The sequence below is a fragment of the Lissotriton vulgaris genome, chromosome 1_1 (genome assembly GCF_964263255.1).
Source record: "Lissotriton vulgaris chromosome 1_1, aLisVul1.2, whole genome shotgun sequence".
In the NCBI taxonomy this organism is placed as follows: Eukaryota; Metazoa; Chordata; class Amphibia; order Caudata; family Salamandridae; genus Lissotriton; species Lissotriton vulgaris.
In genome coordinates this window covers 838,155,556-838,183,103 of record NC_141685.1, presented here as the reverse complement: position 1 = coordinate 838,183,103, position 27,548 = coordinate 838,155,556, and the positions used below count along the sequence as shown (strand labels likewise).

Below are 27,548 nucleotides of genomic sequence, written 5' to 3'. Positions count from 1 at the left end.
TTTTTAAAGTTGTAATAATAAATCTAACTCAGCCATTAAAAAGGATTTATTATTACAAGTCCATAGTCATCAAACTTGACAGATCAACACTCTTCCAATTGGGGATTAGGGGCCAGATGTAGGTAAATCACATTTACCGATTTTGAAATACCGAATATTACCGAATTTTACCGATTCGGTATTTCAAAATCGGTAAATGGGATGTAGGTACCAACATCTGGATTTTTTACCGATTCCTTAGAAATTCGTTATTTACCGATTCGGTAAATACCGAATCGGTATTTGCTATTGAATCCTTTGGGCCTTGAAGCCCATAGGATTCAATTCAAATACCGATTCGGTATTTACCGAATCTGTAAATACCGAATTTGTCAAGGGTGCAGGGGGTGTCACTTTGACACCCTCTAGCACCCCCAAAACGGGCATGTGTGCAATGTGGCACACAGACATGCCCTAAGGGCACGTCTGTCTGCCACATGGCACATGTGTACATGCACACATGTGCATGTACACAGGAATCAGTATTTTACCATGGATTTGTATTCCATGGTAAAATACCGATTCTGAAAGCCATGTGCCAATGGAAAATTGGCTACCCACATTTCAATCTTGCATTTTCGGTAAAATTACCGAATCCGTAAATTTACCGAATCAGTAAAATTACTGATTCGGTAAAATTACCGAAAATGCAACATTGAAGGGCCCCTACATGTCAATGGCCATTTACCGGTCGGTAACGGCCGAATTCGGCCGTTACCGATCGGTAAATGGCTATTTTCGGCCACCTACATCTGGCCCTAGATGTATTAGATGTAACAAGGAATCCCCGGTGTTAACCTATGAGAGGAGTAGGACTCACAGTAATGAAAAACAAATGTGGGCATATTTCACTACCAGGACATGCAAAACTTAAAAGTATTAATCTTGGGCGAAATATGCGGTGTGGCACTCCGCGGAATTCCACAGAGTTAAAAAAAACTCAGTGGTACTCCGTCCCACATACAATTTAAAAAAAGATTAAAAACCCACTTACCTGGTCTCTGGTGGTGTCTGGGGGCCGACCTCCACCTCGCTGTGATGTCTCTCCTCTTTGCCGCAACCTCATCTTTGTCGGTGCTACAAACCCCTACATTTTACGTCTTGCTTGGACTGCGCATGCGCAGTCCACGCAACATGTAAAATGTAGGGTGTTGCGACCGGCAATGATGAGGAGGACGGCGGCAAGGAGGAGAGACACAGCGGCGAGGTGGAGGACGGCCCGCAGACACCATCAGAGAGCAGGTAAGTGGTTTTTAAAATCTTTTTTTGGCAAAGGGGCTGAGGGACGTACTCCGCTCCGCCACTGACTCAGAGTTTTGCATCATCAAATCTGCAGTCCCAGTGAAGCACAGAGTTGGTAAAACTCTGCAAACTCCGCCGGCAGAGCGGAGTACACCGCCCAGGCTTAAAAAGTACATGCCCTACCTTTTAGTTACACACCATCCTGCCCTATTGTCTACCTAGGGCCTAACTTAAAGGTAACTTATAAAAGGGAGGTTTAAGACTTGGCAAGGGGTTCTAAATGCCAAGTCGACATGTCAGTGTAAACTACATTCACAGGCTCTGGGGTATACTACTAAGTAATTCTTCACAGCTATGGTGAATAACTATACGGTAGTAAAACCATCCTCTGAAATGTATCCTTTTTCTGATAGTTGTCTGGGATAAATGAAGTTATTTACAGCTATAAACTGCTTTGTAAATCAGATTATTTGAGATGAGCACTTGACAACACAGGCAGCAGCCATGGATGGAATTATGAGAATGGCAAATTATAATTTTTATTTTGTATTTCTTTAGATTGAAGAGGAAAAAAGAAGAGACTCGGCTCAGAGGCTCCGCCAGGCAAAATATGACAAAAAGGTAACACAATCAAAATTTCCCTGCTTGTAGGCCAATCTTGCAGTTATGGTTATGAAATAAAACTAAAAAGAAACTCAACTTCATAGATCGGAAAAATAACCATAACTAGATTGATAAACTAACCATACCTTGCACCTTCGTCACACACTGCGTATAACCTAATATCACATATTACATAACTTGTCACAAGGTAAATTATATCATTGTTGATGCCATGGATCACATTTACATTACATCATTGGTGACATCACTGATGACATAATTAATAACATCGTCCATGAGACAACTGGTGACATTAGTTTTGATTTTCCTAATCATGTGAATGACAAATGTAGGTGTTTATATTATATGTAATATGAGTAAAACGTATTTTTTTAAAGTATTGCTTCAGTTCGGCTGTGACAGTATACAGTAATGAAAAGATTTGTATTGGTTCAGACAATATCCATAGCAGCTGGGGACCACCATTACCGGCCCAAATTAGTGAGTAGGTGCACAACCTAAGCAGCCCAAGCTGGTAAAGGTGCTGCGGTCGAAGCAGAAATTACAATGATAATAAATCAGGAGGTACTCAAGAAATCTGAAACTGTTACACTTTGACATGTGTAGCTTGATTCTTTAAGTCCACTTTATTCAATGGATTTCTGTAAAAAGCAATACAACCGCAGCAAAGGTATTTCGTTCCAAGAACTTCTTCAGGGTTTCTAAGTAATATGATACAGACAATTTAAATATACAAAAGAACACATAAAATTACAACAGCACGAAATGTATTGTAAGTGAGAAACAAGTTGAGGTAAATTTTAGTCTCACAATAACACAAAAAAAGAAAAGAAGAATAGCCAAACAATTATAAGATAAATGATATTATATTGAAATATAAAAAGACAAAAGTCATAATGTCACAGCAGATCATAAAAAAGAGAACAGACAAAAAGCATTACATATATTAATACATTAATATATTAATACGTTTTGACCAAGAGAAACTACAAGTAAGTTTATAAATGTATCATCGTAAGGATGGAACTTTCCCATATGGTTATGACGCTTTTCGCAATGTGTACATTAGTAATGGTTTTCAAACGGGGCCTTTTATCTTTGCTTGTTGTAAACTTTATGGGATAAACTATGATTATTGCTTTGTTGGTTACTTCTTAGTATTGCCATAAGGCGTTTAAAACAAATGGAATTATGTTGAATATATTTACATGGTTCATTTTGTTGTTTGAAGTTGCATGTTTAAGCTGATGTTTCTGTATATATTTAATATATAGGGATTTTTATTAATCTTTTGCAAATTTGGTGAAACTATTTATGAATATTGCATTTTTGTGAGCTGTATACATGCATACTGATATTTAGAAACTCAGGTAATGTACACATACCATTACCCACCCTTTTTTTACTATCTCAACATGGCAGCAATGTCGACTTGGTTGGGTCATTGCTTGTGCTTGTGCTTGTGCTTTGGTAAATCGTACTAATTACAAATAACGTGTTTGTGCATTAACAATCATGTTTTTGTGGCCATACTGACCTTCATTTGTGTTCGCGACCCACACATTTTCCATATACTATTATTTTGATAGTATATTTTCATAGACTGGTACTAACATTTTAGAAACACAGATACTGCCCATAAATTATTAATCGAGACCTCTTGACCATTCCAGCATGGCATCCTTGCCCATTTGGGTGAGTTGTTGATTGAGTCTTTGTGAACTGTGTTATTTGTAAACAAGGTGCACATGCACGTACATCTGATGGTGTTTTTGGTGGCTCCCACTACCCATGAATTTGGCTCGCAACTTATAATATATTTCTATACGATTTTGTTTAAAGACATTTTTTTACTTCACCAACATGGCAGCTATGATTATTGTGGTATAACTTTACCTTGACCAGGCACATATTTATTTGCGTATTATATTCCTACTCAGTCGGAGTGGGGTTATATATAGGAGGACCTCAAAAGGGCATTGATATCTAAGACTTCACCAATATGGCGACCACGTTTGCTGTGGCCAGATGAACATGAGCAGATCAAGGAATCCACTAGTCTCCAAGTGAGCTTTTTTAATCACACTAACTCTTGCCAGAACACACTGTTTACCATTCTTTGGCTTCGGATTCTCTATGTGACATCTCTATGTGACTATATAACGTACCTAAAAATCAGTGAAGTTATGGCTCATAGAGAGTTTCCCTATAAAATTATGCTGAAACATGGATTTACATATTTTGGAATTGGTAGTACGATTTGGGTAAACAAGTGTGTTCTTTGTATATTGGGGTTGCTAATTTCTCCATTATCTCGCATATGGTGACGAGTGATGAGGGATACTTTGGATATTGAGTTTTGTGCTTGACATCTGTTGAGACACTGCCACTCCATTTCAGTTGATCTGAATTTATTGAATATGCTTATGTGCTTTATATAGAGTAATTATTACATTCTGTCAGATATATGATCACAGTTTTTACTGTTTGTCTCTTAGTTTTTGCCTTTTAACTTCTGATTAGGTGTCCACTTCTGCCATATTACATATAATCAGGTAATTATATCAGCACTTAGATGGAGAAATCTCATTTCGTATGCACACTTGCCCTTTGATGGGCTGGATTTATTGAAGATAACATATATATTAATGTTATGTGTCATAAGGAGAACTACTGCTACATATTACACTGCTTATGACCTAAGGCTTTTGGCAATACACAGTGGGGGTTGGGTTTTAGTAGAGGATAGGGCACAGGGTCGGGTCTTGAGGTCAGGCCATGTGGCCAACACCTGCTGTACACGGCCTAAGGATGTGTACAGGAAGGTTGAATGCTTGCGGAGGATTGGCCACTGCACCAATTTGAAATATGATTTTTTTTTAAATACACTGAAAAAAAGAAAAGTTAAATTGACATTACAGTTAGGTGTTTGAATGAGACAGAAGCAAATAGTAAAAAAAACAGCCACTAAAAATATGCCAATTATACGCCCCAGCATGCACTAATTATGTCCTCACAAATTATATCATTCGTGAACTTTTATATGACATGATTTATGATGCAACTCATTAGATTTAATGAACAATATTGTGCAAATTAGAAATGAGTACCACAGTCCCCATGGTAATGTGAGAGGTAATGAGCAGTGCATGATGGCGGCGCAAGTTATAGTTATTGACTAAACTATGACTGGCATATATTAGTGTTTTTTTCCTGTTAGTTCTTTTATCAGTTCAATATCGAATTGTAATGTCACTTTGGCCTTCGTTTCTCTCAGTGAATATATGTGTAAATTCACTGGAAAAAAAGGCTAAAGTGCAATTATAGTTAGGTACAAATGTCACTTACAGCATAACATTTTAAACTAAAAACATTGAAATTCACCAATTATAGTTAACTGAACTAATTGTAACATTCCCCAAGAAGTACTGTGTACAGTGTTGTTATCAGGGATGCCATTCGATATGTCATTAGTGATGTTATCAATGGTGCTATTGGACATATCATGAGTGATACAATATGTAGGGGTAGAAACAGTGCATGGCAATGACACAAGTTATAGTTAATTGATGAGGCGAGTTATAGTTACTTCAGTTAACTATAACTGGTGAATTTCAATGTTTTTAAAATGTTATGTTGTAACTGACATTTTGCTCAAACAATAACTGTCACCTTAACATCTGTTTTTCAGTGAATTTCTACATTCTTTAATATAAAGTCATCCCAATATATAAAAGGCAAGCCTTTTGGCTTTGTCAAGGAGTGTGCTGATATTTCTAAGAATTCCCAAAAGCTAGAGCTTTATCTCTTCAGCATAGGACTGCATGGGGCCCCTTGTGGTTGGTCTCATGGCTGTATTATGTGGCATGAAGAGTGTAAAAGAAAGATTTTGACACTATAACTTGTGCCCTAAAGTAACTATAGTTTTCGCCCTCGCCATGCACTGCTAAATTCCTCACATATTATATCACTCATGACAACATCTGACATGACATCATTGATGGCAACACAGTGAATGGCAGGTTATAGTTACTTCAGGGCAAGAGTTATAGTTACTTGAAATAACTACGACTGGTGAATGTCCTTGTTTTTGTTTAAAATGATATGTTCAAGTGACATTTTAACCTAACTATAATGTCCCTTTAACATTAGATTTTTTTCAGTGATTGTAGATAGATAGATAAATATTGATTTGCTTATACCTGTAGTACCTACCATTTTAGAACTGTGTGTAAAATTTAGCAGACATTAAGCGTTTGAGTTTGAGTTTAAAAATACTTTTAGAGCGCACGTATACCGGCGGTTTCTTGGCGCTATAGCTAACGGGGACTGAGGTTTAGAAGCAGGGAGGGTAGAGGAAGCGTTTATTCAAAGGACTTTGTGAATAAGTGGGTTTTAAGGCTTTTGCGGAATTGTGGATAGAGGGTGATGGAGCGAAGTTGAAGGGGAAGGGAATTCCAGAGGGTAGGGGCAAGGGTAGCAAATTTGGAACCTCCCCACTTCTTTCTCCGGAAACGTGGGATGGTGAGGAGGGACTGAGAAGACGAACGTAGGTCCCTGGTGGGGACATATGAGACGATCTCGGAGGAGATGAAGGCTGGTGCCAGGCCCGATCGGGCCAGGAAAGTGATGGATGCGAGCTTGAATTGAATTCTAGCTCGCACGGGGAGCCAATGAAGAGATTTCAGGAGTGGGGTAGAGTGGTGAAATTTAGGGAGGTTGAAAGCCAGGCGGGCCGCCTGGTTTTGTATCTGTTGTAGGCGTCGCAGACTGTATGCAGGGATACCGGCATACAGGGCGTTCCCATAATCCAGGCGGGACACCACCATGGCCAGAATGATAAGTTTGAGGGCAGAGAAAGTGAAGAAACGGGACACCTTGCGTATAGTACGCAGTGAAAGGAAAGAAGAAGATACCACAGAGCTAACCTGGGAGTGAAGAGTGAGTTGAGAATTAAGTTTTATGCCTAATGTTTTAACTGAGGAGGAGGGAACAGGAGAAGGGCCAAGAGAGGGGGGCCAAAAGAGAGGGGACCAGGGACTGGATGAACCACCCGTCAACACCAGCTCGGTTTTATCAGGGTTGAGTTTGAGGTGGTTGTGGTTCATCCAGTCTCTGATATGGAGCATGACAGTTTGAAAGTTAAGAACAGCAGAGGGAGAGGAAAGATCGAAGACCAGCTGGAGGTCGTCCGCATAATTAAATACGGCGACCTCCATCTGTTGAAGAGAAAAAATAAGAGGGGCAATATACAGATTGAACAAGAGGGGGGAAAGAGAGGAACCTTGGGGGACCCCGCACTGAACTTTCCGGAAATCCGCTGTGAAGTCACCCAGGCGGACAGCCTGGGTGCGGTCGCTCAGGAAGGAGGATAACCAGACCAGGGCAGTCCCCCCGATCCCCGCCGCCCTGATACGGGAAAGTAAGATGTTGTAATCCACCGTATCAAAGGCGGCTGAGAGGTCGAGGAGCACAAGGGCCTGGTGCTGATTGGTGTCCATACCCTCCCTGAGGGTGTCAAGAACCGACATGACAACGGACTCCGTAGAGTGTGCGGGGCGGAAACCAGCTTGGCGGGGGGCAAGGGCTCCATGTTTCTCCACAAAGGAGCTCAGAGCGCAGGTGACATGGCGCTCAAGCACCTTGGCCAGAAATGGCAGGAGGGAGATGGGACGGAAATTGGCAAGCACATTCAGGTCACTCTTAGGGCCTGATTTAGATCTCGGCAGACGGGTTACTCCGTCACAACGGTGACAGATATACCTTCCACCGAAATATAAATCCCATTATAACCTATGGGATTTATATTTCAGCGGATGGGATATCTGTCACTGTTGTGATGGAGTATTCCATCTGCTGAAATCTGAATCAGGTGTTTAGGGTCACGTTTGCAAAGGGAGTTTAAAAAAACAGATAATTTACTAATACATTTGATACCATCAGTGACGTATCTAAACATTTTGCTGCCGTCACTGCATTTTCCACCCGGCGACTGCATGAAGAGCAGTAGGCACTGGTGAGTCCCACGACAGTTGCCCCGCACAGCCGCAGGTAAGAATGTGGAGGATGGGGGCCGCAGCCCCCAAACTCATTCCGCCAGGGGCAGACCGTATCCCCCCACACCCCTTTGCAATGGCACTGGATCACGTTTCACAAATCAGCACGGAATTTGGCAAAGCTTTAGCACGTTTAGTTTTCTGTTGGCATGTCGAGATTTACATAGCTCAATCAAGGAGAGAACGTTTTTGAATGCTAATAATGTTTAGTGCCTTATAGCAGATCTGCATAACATTTGGCAGACCCTTATCAGGTGTAACTTACTGTTGATATATAGAGTTTCATGCAATCCATCAAGGGGGACAGAGTAAAATAGGGTGGGACAAAAAAACTTTCATTTGGTAGTAACTTTGACACTGGTTAATTAGTTGGCATGATATTTGACAGGCCATGAGCAAGTTAAGCCAGTGCAGGAGTCTCAGCTTTGAGGTAGATTTGACAAAGGGTCAACGTTTGAGGGTCATGCACAGCAAGGGTCAGCAGGTTAGCAAATTATCAGCAGGTGAACACTTTTTGCCTCCCTAGAACAGTGCTCCCTGTTAATGGATTTGCATGAAACTCTAAATACTAAAGGTAAGTTAAAGTGTTTGCCACATTTTGCACCGTTCTGTGATATGGCAATAAAGATATTAGCAAATATAAGAATTGTTCACTCTCCCCGCGCACCATTTAAATTTGACCCTTTGTAGCTCAGCAAGGCTTCCTTCACCTGGGTGAGGTCTGCTTTGACAATACTCTCAGGGTTAGAAAAGGGTAGGTCGGCCTCACATATCTGATCCAAGGAATTCATAAAGCATAATCCAATCTTAAACACCCTTTAAAAGCATCTTACTAAGGTCTAGCTCAGGTTTTAGCCAGACGGACAACCATAGAATGAGCTGTATAATGTCACACAAAAACTTTGCCCCAGCTCTTCATGGATGACAAATGTGGAAGTACTATTGGGGAGTGCAAGAAGGCTTCTCAAAAACATATTCTCAGCCCATTGTAAGCTGCTTATGTGGGCATAACCCACACATTACAACCGTAAAACACTATGGACACACATTTAGTTTTCTAAATCTTGAGCATTGCACCCACAGACTTATGCACTAACCTGGCAGCAAAGTCAGAAACTGAGGCAATGCTCTGGCAAAAACGAGCCTCCTTTCCCTAATCTATGGTGACCAAGTGGTGGAAGAATAATACAGAATGCAAAGATAGGGAAAGGTTCTGACTTTAGGAAGTGATCTACTCTTACATAAATGAGTTCTACATTTAGCTGTTTTGGATCCCATTGTCAGGTGTGAGATTTAATAGAATTGATATGCAAATCAAGTGTGTCCATGTAAATATTAAAACACGTTCAATAAAATTTGGAAGCCTTGAGCTGTTTTAGAAACTGAAACAGTGCAATCCACATATAAAAAGGCTGGTAGAGGCTGACCAGCTAACATAGGTATGTCACGACGCTGCCTTGTAAATAAGGCCACCTTTCACGCCACACTTAGCGTGAAAGGGGCGGGCAATGGGTGTTGTGGTGGGCTTTCCACCGCAACACCCAGTGATTTTGACACTGCTCCCTAATTACAAGGGCAGCATAAATAGGAGGCAGCACCAAAATTGGGACCAGAGAAAAACTGGTCTTAAACAGGTGTAACGAGGAGAAATTCTTGGATTTTGGTCTTAAGACAAAATCCTAACTTAAGGCAAAATCCTAACTTTACTACTACTAAATGCCTTCTGTGAATACCAAAAGTAGTAAGTTTAGGATTTTGTCTCAGATTAGTTCTGTGAATAGGCTCCCTTATATTTAATAAGAGAAGAGACCAATGCAGCAGAGAAGAAAATAAAATCAATCACAATGGAGGCGCCTCTCCCTGTAAACGTAGGCGTAATAGCCAGACTTCATATTACCATCATTCAGAGCAGACATATTATAATCAGTCATAATGGTGTTAAACAACTCACCCTGAGTTATGTTATGTTATTGGGATTTCTAGAGCGCGAACGGTTACTAAAGGGTGTCTGGCGCTAACTGCTTTCCTCTGGGCATTAAGATAGAGACACGGATTATAGGTTAAAAAGCCGGGTTTTCAATGACTTCCTAAAAGTTAACTAATCCGTGGAGTTTCTCGAGTAAAAGGGGTGATTTTTCCAGGCTCTTGCTGCACAAGCTATAAAGCTTCTTCCGCCCCATGAAGATTTTTTGTGGCAGGTACTGATACCAAGTTTTCTCCAGTTGAGCGCATTGTTCTTAAAGGTTGGTACCATTGCAGCCGCTGCTTAAGATATTCTGGGCCAGTGCCCTGCAGAGCCTTGTACACTGTACATAGGGTTTTAAAATGCACCCTTTTCTTCAAAGGCAGCCAGTGGAGTTTTTTATTTCATTAGAAATAGGCATACATTTGGGAGTATTAGAAAGCAATCTAGCAGCAGCATTTTGCAACAGTTGAAGCTTATTCATGGATCGTTCTTGCAAATTTAGGTAGAGCCCATTACAGAAGTCTAACCTAGACATGATAAGTGCAGTGACTACTTGTCCCCCTATTGTCTACCGGCAGGAAGTGTAGAATTTTCTTGATCATTCTCAAGGTATAAAAAATTATTGAGGCCACAGCATTGATATGATCACTAAAATTGATCTTATCATCAATAGTTACTTGCAGGTTCTTTACCTTCCTAATAGGTGTGGGGAGGGTGCCCAATGTATCTGGCCACCAATTTGGGGCCCAGAAATTAGGGTCATTTCCAAATAAAATGACCTCTGTCTTACTTGAGTTAAGTTTTGAACAGTTTTGCGCCATCCACCTCCCTACTGCCTCCATACAGTCATGATCTCTGACCAGGATGCAGAGCGATCTCAATTTGAGTATCGTCTGCGTAGGAGGTAAGGTTAAAACCTTAGGAACCACTTAGGGATGCCAAAGAAGAGACATAAATATTAAAAAGTGTTGGGCTGAGGGAGGACCCCTGTGGGACTCCGCAGGGCAAGGAAAAGGGTCTGGAACAAAATTCATCCAATGCCACAATTTGAGACCTATCCATTAGGAAGGATTTTATCAACTTCCAGGCCATACCCTGGATCCCGAATGTTGACAATCATTCCATCACTAAATCATGATGGACCGTGTCAAAGGCCGCTGACAAATCTAGCATAATCAGAGCGGCCTTACCTACCCTATCCAGAGCTTCTCTAATCTCTTCGGTGGATTTAATAAGAGCGGACTCTGTACTATGGCCCTCTCGAAATCCATATTAAGTTGGATCTAAGCCTTTTGTCTTATCTTAAAAGACGTGAGTTGTCCATTCATAGCTTTTTAACCAATTTAGCTGGTAAAGGAAGGCGGGATATTGGAGAGAAATTATTAGGGTCTTTAGGATCCAGGTTGGGTGTTTTCAGTAGGGGGAGAATTAAGGCGATCTTTCACCGTTTAGGGATATCCCCCACCACAAACATTAAGCTAAGTGCGCGGGCAACCGCATCCGAAGCCCGGTTGATTACAGATACTGGGTATAGATCATAGGGGGAGCCTGACCTAGCTGTTACCAAGAGCCTCTCTGTTTCAACAGTAGAAAGTAGCTCAAATTTATCAAAAACAGCGAGTGGGGTGGCCATGTTGGTACTTCTTTCCAAATATGCCCCATCCCCATCACTCTTGGGAGTAGAAAGGCTGAAAAAAGACCTTTTTTTGAAGAAACAAGGCAATATCCTCACATAGTTCCTGTGTTGATTCAACTGTTTCCGGACAAGGGGAAGCCAAGTCTGACACTATATTAAAAATTTCCTTGGCCGAATTCCGTGCAAAACTAATGCGATTTGGCATTTTAAAAGTGAGTGTCAGGTTCCCTTTGGATAGTCCATGTGGCCACACTTTCAAAAGGGGTGCATCATTTCTAGAATAGACTATATCATGGTGAGTGCTGCACATTGGGTTATCTGAGTGATCAGTTTCCATTGTGCTTAACTATGACAGGGAGGTTGATTGAAGCTTGAGCTGTTGTCAACGAGAATAGGCTTTCACAGCTGTCGATTAGTAATATTCGCAGGTGAGTTAGATGGGCCTATATTGTTAATAGAGTTGAGCCCCTGACTGGCATTTATAACGCCTTTCACAACGCTCTTATCCCCTACAATAATGTATTTCCAGTTGATATACCTATAGTGCAAATACACCACGGTTTGGTTGAATACATGAAAGGTTTTTTGACTAAGCCTCAAAAAATAGGTCTGACTTCAGGTGCTCCTGGGAGCTTATCTGTCACCCCTTGGTGTAATAATAAGGATCACTAGCTAAGAGAAGACGACTAGTGGCAGTCAAGGCCAAAAATGTGGTACAAATAATGCAATTTAGGGCAGAATACAAGAAGGATTTAAAACAGCGTCAAAGAGCTGGGATGACGACAATTGGGATGATCTTATTATTGCAGACAGAACTAAAGATCAGACCACCTTTTGGAGAATACTAGCACATGGGTGTAGAAAAGGCAGGACTAATGCAGATCCTTATCTGGTTCCAGGCACTTGGTGCAGATACTTTTCTGAATTATATTCTAGGTCCCCCGAGCCCTGCACATATCCAACTGAACCCCCTGAGGCCCCATCTCACCAACAGCTAGAACCAATCCTCCCCTTTAGTAAAGAAGAGACGAGGGCAGCCATAGATTCCATCAAATCAGGCAAGGCCCCGTCACCCGACAGAATACACAGGGACCTTTTCAAGCATGACTTAGAAATATTGGTACCATATGTCAACTTACTAAGCAAACAAGTGGTGTCAGGTGCACCTATTCCAGAATCATGGAAGGAGGGCGAAATTGTCCCCATCCACAAGAAGGGCAGCAAGGAAGACCCAGCCAATTATAGACCTATAAGCTTAATTGACATTCTCCAAAAAGTCTACACGAAGCAGATATTGAATAAATTAACCTACTGGATACCAAAGAATTATAGAGGTTTACAGATTTACAGCCTGATTCATCATAGACCCGTTTTGCGAGTCTATAATAGCGATTCATAAGGAATCGCTATTACAGACTCGCAAAACCGGATTCATGTAGGAATCGCAAAAAGATTTGCGATTCCTACACAATCCTTATTTGTGATTAGCAAATTGCTAATCGCAAATAAAGAATAACTCCCCATTCATTCCTATGGGCCAAAAGGCCCAAAGGAATGAATGGGGAGTATTCCTTATTTGCGATTAGAAATTAGCTAATCGCAAATAAGATAGCGATTTAAAGGGTGCCAGGGGTGTCCAAAGGACACCCTGTAGCACCCCTTAAATGCAAATTGAAACAGGTGTTGCGCACACACATGTCCAAAGGACATGTGTGTGTGCAACATGCAACTTAGAAAAATGCCTCGCGGTAAATAGTGGGCCGAAATTGCGAATTCGCAATTTTTTAATGGATGATGAATTGCATTTAAGGAATCTCAAATAGAGATTCCTTAAATGTAATTCCTCGCAAAATTGCGACATCGCTATTACCGATTTTTGCATTTGGGATGATGAATCCCAAATTCAAAAATAGAGCTCGCAAAGGGCCAGATTCTCAGAATCTGGCCCTTTGCGAGCCGATTTCGGCTTGATGAATCAGGCTGATAGAGCTCAGACAGCAGCCCTCTACGGGGTGGAACTATGAAGTGAGGAGAATTTGAACTCACTTGTCACAGGAGAAAACAAAATGATCCGGATGTTAACGTGTCTCCCCCAAAATACACCTTTCATCCCACTATTCCATGATACTGGTATTAAGAGACTGGAACATCTAGCCATATTAAGACCCTATTATACTGGGTAAGAATCTGGGTTACAGAAGAACTAAACCCCTAGAGGCAAGGATTTAATGAGCTACTGGAAATTTACGGTCCAGCTCTCCTTTCCTTGTTGCGCCATGTGCAAAACTGGTTCCATGAGCTGGGCCTGAGTACTTTCTGGACCTTCCCATAGTTCACTGACTGCATACTCTAAGAATGACTTAAAGCTCATCTAATGGGAATTTATAGTGGATAAGGTCCATCTTGATTATAGAATGGGTAGACTCACTACACAGTTTCTAAGCTTTAAAACAATGCCAAGTTTTGAACCTTATCTTGATTAAATCCATCCCCAATTAGGAAAAACCTTTTTCATGAAGTTTCGATTTGAAACTCTTCAAATTAACTCGATCATAGCCAAATGGTCGCCTGGTCAAATAGCAGGAAGATAAACCAAATGCTCTTTATGTGAGTTGGATGCCGAATAAAATATTGCATACATTTTATTTTTCTGCCTGCAAAATGATGCAGGAAATGGGTAAAACCAATGTGTCTGGGTCTGAGGATTAGAACATTTTCAGAGGCCCTAAGTATTTTGAAAACACAGTTCACGATCGATTGTATTTGTTGTCAGCAGATTTTTGCTTGCCATGAGTCATATGCGAAGGAAGAAAGGATTGAAATGTTTTAAAAAATGGAGTAAAATATGTTTTTATCTTCTAGTCGTCCTTTTTATACCGTACAATGATGAACTGCAAAAAATTGTAAATAATTGTGGGTAATTTTATCCAGTTCAATAGGCTAGTGCGTTTTTTATGGTAATTTTAACTGAAGCAAAATCTACTTTGATTGATGTCTTAAGCATTTTTACCTCATGCGCTATGTACTTTATGACTACCTACTGTTGATAGTGCCCCAGTATCCCTGAATCAGTGCACAAGGCTAGACATCACAGTTGTCATAGCGGACCCTCCTAGAGTTAATTTTCAGATTCTTTCTGAGGTTTTTGCCTTACTGGATTCTGTTTACCAGGGTGGTTCTCATATGTACGCTATCATAAACAAATGGAATATGCTCGTAACTATTTTTAAATTATTTGCTGCAAAAATGTATCGTGTATTTGTCTATATGGAATTCCCTTATTGTGGAGATGTCCCAGGATGCTCATTTTCCATCCCAGGGAGGACCTGGACTGTTCCCATGGAGGAGCAGGGTCAAGACTGATTTGCATATAGCTGGGTCCAAACTAGAATAGCATGGTGAGCAATAAAACTATGGATTTAGACTCAGACCTCCGTACTGGGGGTGAATGTTTGACATTGTGCAGCATTCCGTTCATCAATTGTTCTTCTTGCATCTCTCAAGATGACATCAACGTCTTTATAGTGTAGCAGACGGACCACTAGCAGTCTCAGCAGGGCACCATGGAGGTTCCTCCTCGTTGGAACCCGGTGCTCATGTTCTATAGTGAAGAAGGGCGAGCGGGTGGTAGTAGGAACCTTAACTGCAGAACCATGATTCTAAGGTGGCCACTGCATCCTGCCCACTGCATTTTCAGGAAGACCTACCCTCAGAGCAATGTCCAATAGCTCTATTATGAAGTCGGTGAGTGCCAGTGGCTAGAACCTCCTTGATGAGATTTTGAGCTGCTTGCTGTGGGATATTGTTATAGAGGGATGATATATCCATAGTGACTAATAGATTGCATGGGATTGAAAATATGATTCTCCATTTGCCTGATTACATTCCTAATGTCATGTAGGTAGAAGTAGGAGTTATGCACACAAAAACTTATTGAATACATCAATGTATTTCCCATTGTTGTTGATGCACTTTTTCACGCATTGCACTAGCACACTTTCACCAAACACAGAGCGCCTTTATAATGATATTGTGGATTGCACTAGTACTTTAACAAATGTCTGCTATAAAGTAATTATTTGTATTTTTTTAGAGAATCGCAATTTGCCTAGTGTAGTAACGGTAAGTTTCAATTCTATTAAGGACACGGAGGCGAGGATTATGCTTTTTTCTCTTCGCTGTTTATTAACATAACATCGCACAGCAGCCAGAAAAGCATCAAAACTTGAAAAATTTTAGTATTCCCAACACAGGAATATCAGAAAACATTGTAATAACATCGTTTAATAACTACAAATCCCATGAGATGAACATTAGGCAGTCCTTCTTTAGTGTCCATAAATCCCAATATAAGGCGTCCAACCAACAAACTCCTCCTCTTTCTTCGTGGCGAGTCAGGCCAAAGTCTCAAGCATCTCGTTTCGCACCATCATTCCCTGGCGGAAAAAAGAACAGCGTGAGCTAAGCCATACCCGCTAAGCATGAAGGCAAATCAACAAAGCAGAGCATCAAGCCAATCGACATGCAACCCAAGAAACAGTAATCATACTGCAAGTCGGAAAACGGATTACTTACTCCAGTACGGGCGGGATCTCCGCAGGAGGTATGGGTGGGATAATCCTCGCCTCCGTGTCCTTAATAGAATTGAAACTTACTGTTACTACACTAGGCAAATTTCGATTCTATGTCAGGACCGGAGGCTTCAGATTATGCTTGTTTAAAGCTTGTCCACCACCAAACTAGCAATATCCACCACTGGCTTAAAATAGAACCTTTTGAAGGTGGAATCCGAAGACCAGTCCGCAGCGCGCATGAGGTCTTCTAATCGTGCCCCAAGGGCAAAAGCTTTTGAGGCCATGGCCCCTCTTGCTGAGTGAGCTCCGAACTGCCTCGTATCAATACCAGCTTCCTGACACCGGGGCACTGGGCCCATGGCAGTGGAATGCTGTTACTTGAGGTTTTGGGGCACAATGATGTGGGGATTGTGGGGTGGAGAGCGCGGGGTTGATTTGCTTTGAGGTTCTATCGCACCGAGCCACGCCTTACTGGCCCCTAAGGTCACCGCAGTGGAGACTGCGGCCATTACTGCCTTTCTTTGAGAGGTGGTTGGGAGTGTTGGTTTGGATGGGGGTACTTCCAGTTGCGGGGGGGCCTGTCCTGGGGGGGTGGGAGTTGCGAGCAGTTGGGGTTGCTCGGGGGGTAGTTGTTGTTGGAGGGGTTTGGCTTCCTGTTTGGAGAGGGTGGGTGGGTTGGCCCGTGGTCGCGGGATACGTGAGGACATTGTTCTTTGTTGTATGGTCCGGATGTGTGGGAGGGGATGGCTAGCAATGGGGCATTGAAATGTGTGTCCTGGAATGTGAGGGGCATGCAATCCATGATGCGAAGGCATAAAGTTCAGGCGTACCTCAAGCGTAGAGGGGTTCATGTAGCGTTTCTACAAGAAACACATCTCAATAAGCAAGAAGGGGCTGCTCTGCAGAGACGCTGGAGGGGGCAGCTGTTTTACACGACATTTTCAGCCTTTGCAAGGGGGACACTGATCTGGATACGGGCGGGGGTCCCCTTCCAGGTGACAAAAACGTTGGTGGACCCGGAAGGCAGGTATGTGGCGGTGGAAGGGAGGCTGAGAGGCAGGGTGATATCTTTCTGTAATGTGTACGCCCCTAATGTAGATCTGCCCGCATTTTTGTCTACGATCTCGGGCAAACTGGCGGGTTATTTGGCGGGGCCTGTTCTCTTGGGGGGAGATTTTAACTCAGTCGCGGATGTGTTATTAGATAGATCCCATCCCCCACTGCGCGCGTCCCCAGTGCATAGAGTCGCCAAGCGTAGGTTGGAATGGCAGGAGAGCTGGGCCCTTACAGATGCATGGAGGACGTTGCACCCCACTACTAGGGACTACTCTTTTCACTCCCACCTGCATGATTTGCATGTAAGGCTAGACGTGTTTCTTTGTTCGTCATGCGTGCTCCCTGCGGTGGGTGGGGCGGAATACTTGGCCAGGACGATATCGGACCACAACCCCTTGTTGATCTCTCTGAACTGGATGGTAACGGCTAACTGCGTGCCAACATGGCGCCTGCAACCTGACACCCTGGATGATCTGTTGTTCAGGGAGGCTCTGGGAGACCGCATTGAGAGTTACTTTGAGGAGAACAGTGGCTCGGCCTCCACGAGGGCGGTAGAATGGGATGCGTTTAAGGTGGTGGTGCGGGGGCACTGTATTGGACACACGGCTGGGGCTCGCAAGACTTTGATAGACGATTTGGATAAGGCTGAAACACGGCTGAGGGAACTGGAGAAGAATCGCCCGAATCACCCAGAATTGCAGGAGGGGCTTAGTGGGGCGCGGGAGGGGCTGGCTGTAGAGTTGGACCGGCTACGCAGCTTTGACCATAAGGCATACTTGACGAGGGCGCATGCGGAGGGCGACAAGGCGGGGTCTATGCTAGCATGGCTCGCTAACCCAGTCAGGAGGGGCATGCCGATCATGCTGATTCAGGAGATAGGGGAGGAGCCCTGCCATACTCAACCCGGGATCTTGAATAAGTTCCGTACTTATTACGAGGGGCTCTATGAGAGTGGTGAAACAGGAGGGGCGGATGAGCTAGGAGAGTTCTTAGACGGCTTGCAACTGCCAAAGGTGGAGGACTCGGAGGCAGAAGAGATGGGTCGGCCCATCACACTCGGAGAGATAGGGTGTGCAGTAAAGCAAATGGCCAGGAACAAGACCCCGGGACTGGACGGGCTCCCGATCGAATTCTACAGCAAATATCTAGAGCGCCTTGCTCCTCGGCTGCGCGAGGTGTACAATGAGGCGCAAACGAAGGGTCGGCTTCCGAGTTCTATGAGTGAGGCCCTCATGATCCCGCTCTTAAAACCGGGCAGAGAGGGTGCGGCTTTGTCCTCGTACCGTCCGTTGTCCATGTTGACGACGGACTACAAGATCCTGAGTAAAATTCTTGCTAACAGACTGCTGGTGCATATGACGAGCCTTGTTCATAAGGACCAGTGTGGTTTTATTCCGACACGCAACACTACCCACAATATTCGTAGACTGACAAGACTGATGGGTGCGGACTGGCCGATTGCCGATTCCCCATTTGTCCTTTCCATTGACATAGAGAAGGCCTTTGACAGCCTCGAGTGGGGATACCTGTACGAGGTGATGCGACGCTTCGGACTGGGGGACGGATACATAAACTGGACCAAGGTCCTGTACACTGACGCGGTAGCAAGAGTTAGAGTGGGTACTCTGATCTCGAGGCAATACCCGGTCAGGCGTGGCACCAGACAGGGATGTTCCCTATCTCCGCTCTTGTTCGCCTTGGCGATGGAACCCTTCGCTGCGGAGGCTAGGCTAGGCCGCCACTATGCTGGTTTATCATTTAGGGGCAGGCCGCATTTCATTTCTTTGTACGCAGATGACCTGCTGATGTTTCTGGCCAATGCGGGCCCCGAGCTCGAAGGGGCGCGGCGGCTACTAGGGCGGTTTGGCCGGTTGTCGGGCCTGAGGGTCAACTGGCCTAAATCCTGCCTGTTCCCCCTGAGATCAGGAGAACCGTGCCCACTCACCGCGCAAGAACTTAGACGGGAGCCGCGATGTCTGCACTATCTGGGGGTCTATGTTTATCATACCCCGGCTGATTTGTTGGAAGGTAACATCACCCGCTGTATTAACGCCCTACGGGGGTCCATGGACTTTTGGTCGACTCTGCCGTTATCCCTGGCTGGTAGGATCTCCCTGCTCAAAATGGTGGCCCTACCCAGGCTTTTGTATTATTTTAGGACACTCCCGGTGTGGATCCCCAGCTCTATCTTTAAACGCCTGAGGTCCTTGGCCATAGCCTTCTTATGGGGCACGGGAAGGAGGCGCGTAGCGCTCGACACTCTGCTGCGCCCCAAGGATGAAGGAGGAATGGCGGTGCCGGATTTTGAAGGGTACTACCTGGCTGCGCAGCTGCAGATTTTTACCCAGGAGATAGCGAGAGTGTATAGAGGCCCTGAGGACGCCAGAGTAGAAGGCACCCCGCGGCATATTTTGGCATACATCGCACTACACCAGAAGCTCCGGGTGGGAGATCTGACGGTCGAGGAGCAGACGTTCCGGCTTTGCTGGGACCGGGCCCGTAAACGGGCGGGAGTCCGCCTTATGTATGCCCCTGAAATCCCGTTAGGGATGGTCACGGCCCTCCCACATGGGGGAGACTGGTCGCGCTTGCTAGGTTGGGAGGAGGCGGGGATACAAATGTTAGGTGATCTTTATGAAGATGGGGTGTTGCTGCCGTTCCAAGATTTGCAGGAGCGTTTCGACCTGCCGAGGGGCGACTACTTGTTGCATGCAGCGGTCACAGGCGCTATGCAAGCCCACTGGGGGGAAGGGTTGCAGGAGCCGGGCACCTCTATGGCCTGTCAATACGCGATGATGGCAGCGGGGACCTTTAAGGCGGTCACTTGCTTGTACTCTAGAATACAGCGGGAGGCCTTGCAGCCATTGACGGCCCTGAAGGCCAAGTGGGAGCTGGACCTTCAAGTGGAGATACCTGACACGACATGGGGCCAGCTGCTAAGGCGAACACGGAAGAGCTCGAGAAACGCCAGGTTTCAATTAATCCACTTTTATGTGATTCACAGGGCATACCTCACACCTGGGAAGATACAACAGTAATTTGGGGTGGACAACGCTGCTTGCCCCAGATGTAATACTGTAGGGGCGGACCTGGGTCACATGCTGTGGGATTGCCCTTCTCTAGGAGAATACTGGCAGGAAGTTGGGTGGGCCCTTAACAGCGCGACAGACAGGGATGTCCAGTACACTAAAGCGGTTAGCATCCTCCATTGGTTCCCTCACACGCCTAGGAACAAGACTACGAGCAAATTTATAGATTTGGGACTTATTCTGGCCAAGCGAGAGATCACGAGGAACTGGAAGTCGAGAGTGGGGCCCACATATAAAAGGTGGTATGGGGAATGCCTGAGGTGGGCTGCATGTGAAAGTACCCTGAGGTACCAGATGGCCTGGAGGATGAATGACGAGAAGGCTCTGGAGAGGGCTACTGCATGGGAAATTATGGTGCAGGCGCTCCGGGATATGGACGCTGAGGAGCTGGAGGACGGGAGTGAGCTAGATGGGGCAGGCCCTGTCACTACACAGGAGAGCACACCTTAGCGAAAGACGGTTCCTCCTACAACACACCAGACACTTTCACACTGATGCTCGACGCAGCGCGACCACGGGGGAGGGTGGGTAGGAAGCTGGAATTGGCGGGCTGTTGGGGAACCAAAATTGGGGGAGGGGTGAAAATCACAAAAGCAACCCAGCAATATTTGCCGACTGATACTGTCAGACACTGTAAGGTGATACGAGAAGCATTCATGGATACGGCCACCCGCACCAGAAGGAGGGTGGACCTCCCAGAGAAGGACGGACTAGATCATAATAATCTTGTACATGGTGTATTACATTGCTGATTATTTTGTCTGTACAATTATATTGGTGATGCAATAAAAATGATGTTAAAAAAAAAAAAAATCAATACCAGCTTCCTGCATCACCCAACGCACCCACCGGGCTATAGTGGGGGAAGAGATAGCCTTGTGCGGTTTACGCAGCGCAATCAGTAACTGCCGTTCGCCCGGAGGGCGAAGTTCCGTTGTAACATCCTCATAGGTTTTCAAACACTGTACCACACACAACTTAGGGGCATCTGCAAATGCCGGATAGGAAATAGACCTCGTAGCCGATTTCGTGCGTCGGCCCACGGTAAAGGTCACCCCATCCGGGGAGAACGCTCTCGCCGTGACATCCAGGGCACGCACATCAGACACCCTGCGACAAGACACTAAGCACAGGAGCATCGCCAGTTTAGCTGACAGTTCTTTTAAGGAAAGATACTTGTTAGGCTGCCAGGAAAGAAAAAGGTTCAACACCACGTTAACATCCCACAGGACGGAATACCGTGGCTCCGGCGGTAAAGCCAGACGCACTCCTCTAAGGAGTCGACATACCAGGGGATGCTCCCCAACCGCCACTCCATCTATCTGCACATGAGACGCTGATATGGCAGAACGTATCGTATTGATTGTCCGGTATGCTAAGCCGGAGGTAGAGAGTTCTGCAAGAAAATTCAGGATAGGAACGAGGCCTGCGACCATGGGATCCAAACCCCGTCGAAGACACCAACGAACCCACCTGGTCCAAGCCGATCTATACCTCTTGGCAGTGCTGCCTGCCCAGGCCTTGGACAAAAAATGCTGAGCTGAGTTCGAAAGGCCGGGAGCGACCAACGTCGCCTGAAAGCCTCCATGCCATGAGGCGGAGAGAACCCTGGAGGAGATGGTGAGGGACCCCGTCTGGATTGAGGAGAAGACGAGGAAGCCGGGGGAGTAGGATTGGAGAATCCCAGGAAAGTTCCAGAAGAACTGGAAACCACACTTGCGACCTCCACACGGGCGTCACCATCACCACGTCCGCCATCTGACGGCGAATCTGGGCCGCGGCCCGCACTATCATGGAGAAAGGCGGGAAGGCATACGGCCGTTCCTGACTACAGTCTTGGAGGAACGCATCCGTCGCTTCCGCCAAGGGGTCCGGTCTCCAGCTGAAGAACCTCGGTAGCTGGAAGTCCAGACGGGATGCAAACAGGTCTATGGAAAACGGTCCCCAGCATGCCGCCAGCCAGCGGAACACTTGAACATCCAGCTTCCACAGGCTGGAGTCCCGAAGGTACCTCGAGTGCCAATCCGCCACCTGATTGGCCCGACCCGGCAGGTATTCTGCCGTAACCGAGACTTGATGGGCGAGACAATAATCCCAAAAGTCTTTCGCCAGGTCCGCAAGGGCTCTTGATCGCGGACCCCCTAAGTGGTTCACATACCGAACCGCTGAGACATTGTCCATCCGCAGAAGGACGCATGACTTCACCGAGTCCCTCGTCCAGCAACGGACGGCGAACGAACCTGCTAGAAGTTCCAAGCAGTTGATGTGAAGTCGCTGTTCGTCGGACGACCAAGCGCCGCCTGTGGAGAAATCCCCGCAGGGGGCGCCCCAGCCAGACCTGCTGGCGTCCGACTCGATCACCAAGTCCGGAACGGACCCGAAAATCGCGCGGCCGTTCCACGCCTCCATGTGGGCGAGCCACCAAGACATTTCCTCTTTGACCCCCACCGACAGGGGGATCAAGCGGTCGTAGGATAGCCCTCTGCGCAATGGTGCGCTTTCAGTCGCTGAAGAGCCCGATAGTGAAGAGGGCCCGGGAATATCGCCTGAATGGACGATGAGAGAAGGCCTACTACTCTGGCCACCTGCCGGAGGGAGGTGTGCGATTTGGAGATAGTTTGCCGAAGCACATGCTTGATTTTGGCCATCTTTCTGGACGGCAAACTGAGAGTCGATTTCACCGAGTCCACCACAAAGCCCAGGAACATCATTTGCTGGGCGGGGGTGAAAACCGACTTCTCCCTGTTGACAATAAACCCCAGACCTTGTAACAGGGAGACCGTCTGAGACAGATGGGCGGCCAACTTGCTCGGGTCCTGGCCCAACAGCAAGATGTCGTCCAGATAGACGATAAGCCGAATCCCCTGACTCCGCAGGGTTTCGATGGCCGGGTGCAGAATTTTTGTAAAGCACCAAGGGGCCGAGGAAAGACCGAACGGAAGGGCCTTGAACTCGAACACCATATCTTTCCAGCAAAACTGAAGGCAACGACGATGCAGGGGGTAAATCGGAACCACCAGATACGCATCCTTGAGGTCCAGACGGACCATCCAGTCGTTCGGGAGCAAAACGTCCCTCAAAAGATGGATGCCCTCCATCTTGAAATGGTTGTACACCACCCAGCCATTGAACTCCCTGAGGTTGATGACTGGTCGTCTGCCCCCGTCCACCTTTTCCACAAGAAAAATATTGCTCAGGAAACCCCGGGAATGGCGCGTTGTCCGACAAATAGCCCCCTTGCGCAGCAGCGCCGAGACTTCTTCGTCGATCAAGAGCGCGTCCGATTGAGAAAACGTATGGGCCGAGGAGGCTCCGCCTGGCACGGCTGGTCGTAAAACTCTATGCGGAACACCCGCACGGTCTGAAGGAGCCATGCGTCCGTTGTAATAGCCTCCCACGCTTGGGGAAAACACGCCAACCTCCCCCCAATAACAACCTGATCCGCAGGGATAACACTCACCGTGTGAATTGTTGCCGCCGGAGTCGTTCCGGAAGTTTCCGCGTCCTCTGAAACGCTGACCTCTGGTGGGGTAGAAGTTGTTGCAATTCGCGGAGGAGTTGTAGCCTCCTCTGCCGGAGCCATGTCCTTTTCCGGGCTGTTGCTGACCACCACGGCCGGTCGTGAGGCCCCTACCACGACCAGCCCCCCGGGAAAAACGCTGGTGGAAGACCCGCTTGATGGTTGACTGGGCCTTATCCAGGGAGGTGAAGGTGGAAACAAACTTCCCCAGTTCTTTAATGAATGGCTCGCCAAAGAGCCCTCCTTGGGCAACAGCGCCAGCTTCCGACGAAGCCAAATCGCCCAACTTGGGATCCAATTTTATCAGCAGCGACCGACGCTGTTCGGTCGAAAGGGCACAGTTGGCATTCCCCAGGAAGATAACCGCCCGCTGCGCCCAGTTGGACAGTACTTCCGGGCAAATGGCGCTGCCCGACACCTTGGCTTCCTCGGCCATATCGAGAATCTTGGTGAGGGGGCCAATGGTGTCCAAGAGCTTGTCCTGGCAGGAGAGCCAGGAACGGTCGATCCCCTTCCGGGGGTCCTTGACGAACTTCGCCATGAAGGTGGCCATTTTCCCATCGAGTTCCGGCGTCATGGCCACCTTCCCATCCAGAGTCGGGCGAGGACATTCGCCCCTCAAACAGCTGCGCGCCTCCTTCTCCAAGGGCTTGCGGAGGCGGCCCGACACAAACTGCGCCGCCTTGTCACCAGGCGCCCAGGCGGCCGACCGCGGGTGCATGATTTCGTCCGGGTCCAGCATGCCCGAAGTGTCCTTGGGCAACTCCGTCGAATTGGACGCCGGTCGCCATGACCGCACGGAGTCCTCGTCGTCGTCGTCGTCGTCCGTATCCGCGGGGGAAGCCCCCCCCCGGGGAGGCCGGGACAACGTTCGCCGGTGTAGAAGGGGTCTGAGGCGGAGGCGCCTCGGGGGCCGACCCAGACGCTTTAGCCAGGAAAGCGTCGCGTAGGCGCTCGAAAGCGTCCTTGTCCACACCTTGCGAACCACTGGGACCCGCGTCCCCACGTGACTTTTTGGCCGCCGGAGGCTGGCCCGGGTCGTTGGCGGGGGAACCCCCTAGGGCCGGTGCCAACTTGGCACATTCCAAGACAATGCGGGCTGAAAGTCTGTCCTCCATAGGCCCAACGATTTCCTGCACACACCGGTAAATCGACTGGTCCACAGCCACATAGAACTCGTCGTCCTGGAGGTATTGGTGAGACTCCTCCTCCTCGACGTAGTACCCCTCAGCCATGGCGTCCACCACGCAGTAGATAAGAAAGTGGAATCTGAGGGTTCCGATGGCGTACACAGACGGCCACGTGTGGGCCAACCGAAGGTTGGCAAGGGTTGTAGGCCGGTGGAACCGGGCAATTAAAAGGCAGCACCAGCCTTTACAGCACGCCGACCCTCTCTCCAGAGACCGGGCCGCACCGCCTCCCAGCGCGCTCGAGCGGGGAACACCCCGGCGGAAGCTGATGCAGAAAAAGGTGCTGAAAATCGCCCGCAGGCGGCAACGTGGTTACAACCACTAATACAGACCCCACCGGGGCGTTCAAGCACGGGACAGTACAACCCAAGAGGGCGTCAGGGTTAGGCGGCAGCAGGGCACCTGCGATGTCGACTCCCCAGCGCGGCTCCAATCAGTGAGACGAAAGCTGCGCGCAGGCAGGCGAGACGCAACGGCGCCCTCTAGCGGTGAACTCAACACAGCGGAATACACGGGGACATCGCGTAAGGGGCGAAGGCGTCCCCGCGATGGAAGGGGCTCTGGAAGGGAAGAAAACGCCACAGGCCCCCCAAAGCAACAATCAATGCAAATAGAATAGAAGAAAACACAAAAAAAAACTCAACAAACACAAATGTGCAAGAGAGGGAGAATAGCACTTAACTGACTGCGATGCAGCGAAGAAAGAGGAGGAGTTCGTTGGTTGGACGCCTTATATTGGGATTTATGGACACTAAAGAAGGACTGCCTAATGTTCATCTCATGGGATTGTTGTAGTTATTAAACAATGTTATTACAATGTTTTCTGATATTCCTGTGTTGGGAATACTAAAATTTTTCAAGTTTTGATGCTTTTCTGGCTGCTGTGCGATGTTATGTTAATAAACAGCGAAGAGAGAAAAGCATAATCTGAAGCCTCCGGTCCTGACATAGAATCCGACAGAGCCAATGTATAACGTTTCATATGTTAGTTGTGGCTGCACCAAAGCGCCACACGAGTGAGACCATCTTGGTTGTTTTTCAGTGAAGAACTTTTTTTCTAATTTTTTTGTGGTATTGTTTTCCAGAAGTGGTGAACATCTAAGGGGTTTCAATAATTTCTCTTTTGGTTTTCTGTATGAGATGGTTAGGGTACCTAACCCATCTACAGCGGTCGTGAGATTACTTTATTTTATGAAGACCTGTGATAAATTCAGAGGCATGTGGAAAGCACCACTGTAATTCCTCATTTTCACCTAGCCTGGAAAACTCTGAACACCACGCCCAGAATGTCGGCATTTACCGGGTGCAGTATATACTTCAACCACATCTTGCCCACCTGTAATTGTGGCTTTTCACGCCAACCATATGTTCATGTCCTTTACCTCAACCCACACCATAAGCTGTCTGATCACTTTAGCTTCATCTCTCCTGCTGTTCCAAGAATACCCTCATTTTCTGCTCCTTTCATTGTTCATCTCTTCATATTCATTAGCCTTGCTCCCTCCCCGGCCCAATCTGACTTCCATAGCCTCATTTTTGAGGTATGTGGGCCAAATACATACATTTGGGGACAGCTCATCCTCCGCCAGGGTGACTTAGTAAATTACAAAGTAGCCCTGACAGAGGTGCCACCCGCCAAACTATGAAATGTCCGCTGAACCAGCGGACATTTAAAGCATTCACTGGAACCGCCATCACAGCATTTCCTGCCAATACATTACAACTTTGATGGGCGGCTCCATCAAAGTAAAAAAAAAATATTTAAAAAAAATAATCCCAGAGCGAGATATACATTTTGGGAAAAAAATAAAATAAAATGTCCTCTCCACAATGGGAGTTGCCACCCATGGCCAGGTGGGCGTTGAGCACTTTCACTGCCCTTACGGGCATTAAAAAATGGCTAAATATCCACCCATCTAACTTAGGCGATTAGACATACAGCCAAACTACAGACAGAGACTTATGCCATCAAGGAGTTTGACTACGGAGGCGAGGGAGTAGTCTCCGCCTTTGTCAAACTATGTTCCACCTGAATGTGAGTCCTAGCGGGTGGGAAACTCAGTCGCTTTTGCAATGGAGTTCCCTCTGTTAAAATATAAATCAAGCCCTGTATTTATTTCTTCAATGAACAGGAGGCCAAGGCATTCAAAAAAACAGCTGTATTCCTTGGGTTGGCGCTGACTCACACAAGGCCCGTACTTTGTGTTTGTAGCATGTAGTCATACATCTAATCACATGGCAATAGGGTGAATTAGCAGAGGATGCTGTTTTGACCTCAATGACTTTTCCAACTATGGATTTCTTCTAGATTGTTATTTTGAAGGAGCTCAAAAACGATGATGGAGACTTCACAGAGAGACAGACGATTGCCTTGAATAAGGTAAGAGAAAACCTAGCGTTGGAGATATTCCAGTACTGTGATCCCAAGTTCTAGTGCAATATCAGAATTCATACCTATGAATGTTACAAGCAAATGTTTCAGTTTAATGTGAAATACTAGGACCTCCTTGATTACCAGTGCGCACTAAATGCTGATGGGGTGGTAATAGCATTCAC

The 27,548-nt window shown here is 46.4% G+C and overlaps 1 protein-coding gene across 1 annotated transcript in view; it reads left to right on the top strand.

Moving 5' to 3' along the window:
* LOC147747989 (guanylyl cyclase C-like) overlaps positions 1-27,548 on the top strand; it is a 679,125-nt gene that overhangs the window by 401,324 nt on the left and 250,253 nt on the right. The window contains exons 13-14 of the mRNA XM_086957579.1: positions 1,840-1,902; positions 27,301-27,372. Coding sequence (XP_086813705.1) covers positions 1,840-1,902; positions 27,301-27,372 — 135 coding nt within the window. The remainder of the gene's footprint in view (positions 1-1,839; positions 1,903-27,300; positions 27,373-27,548) is intronic.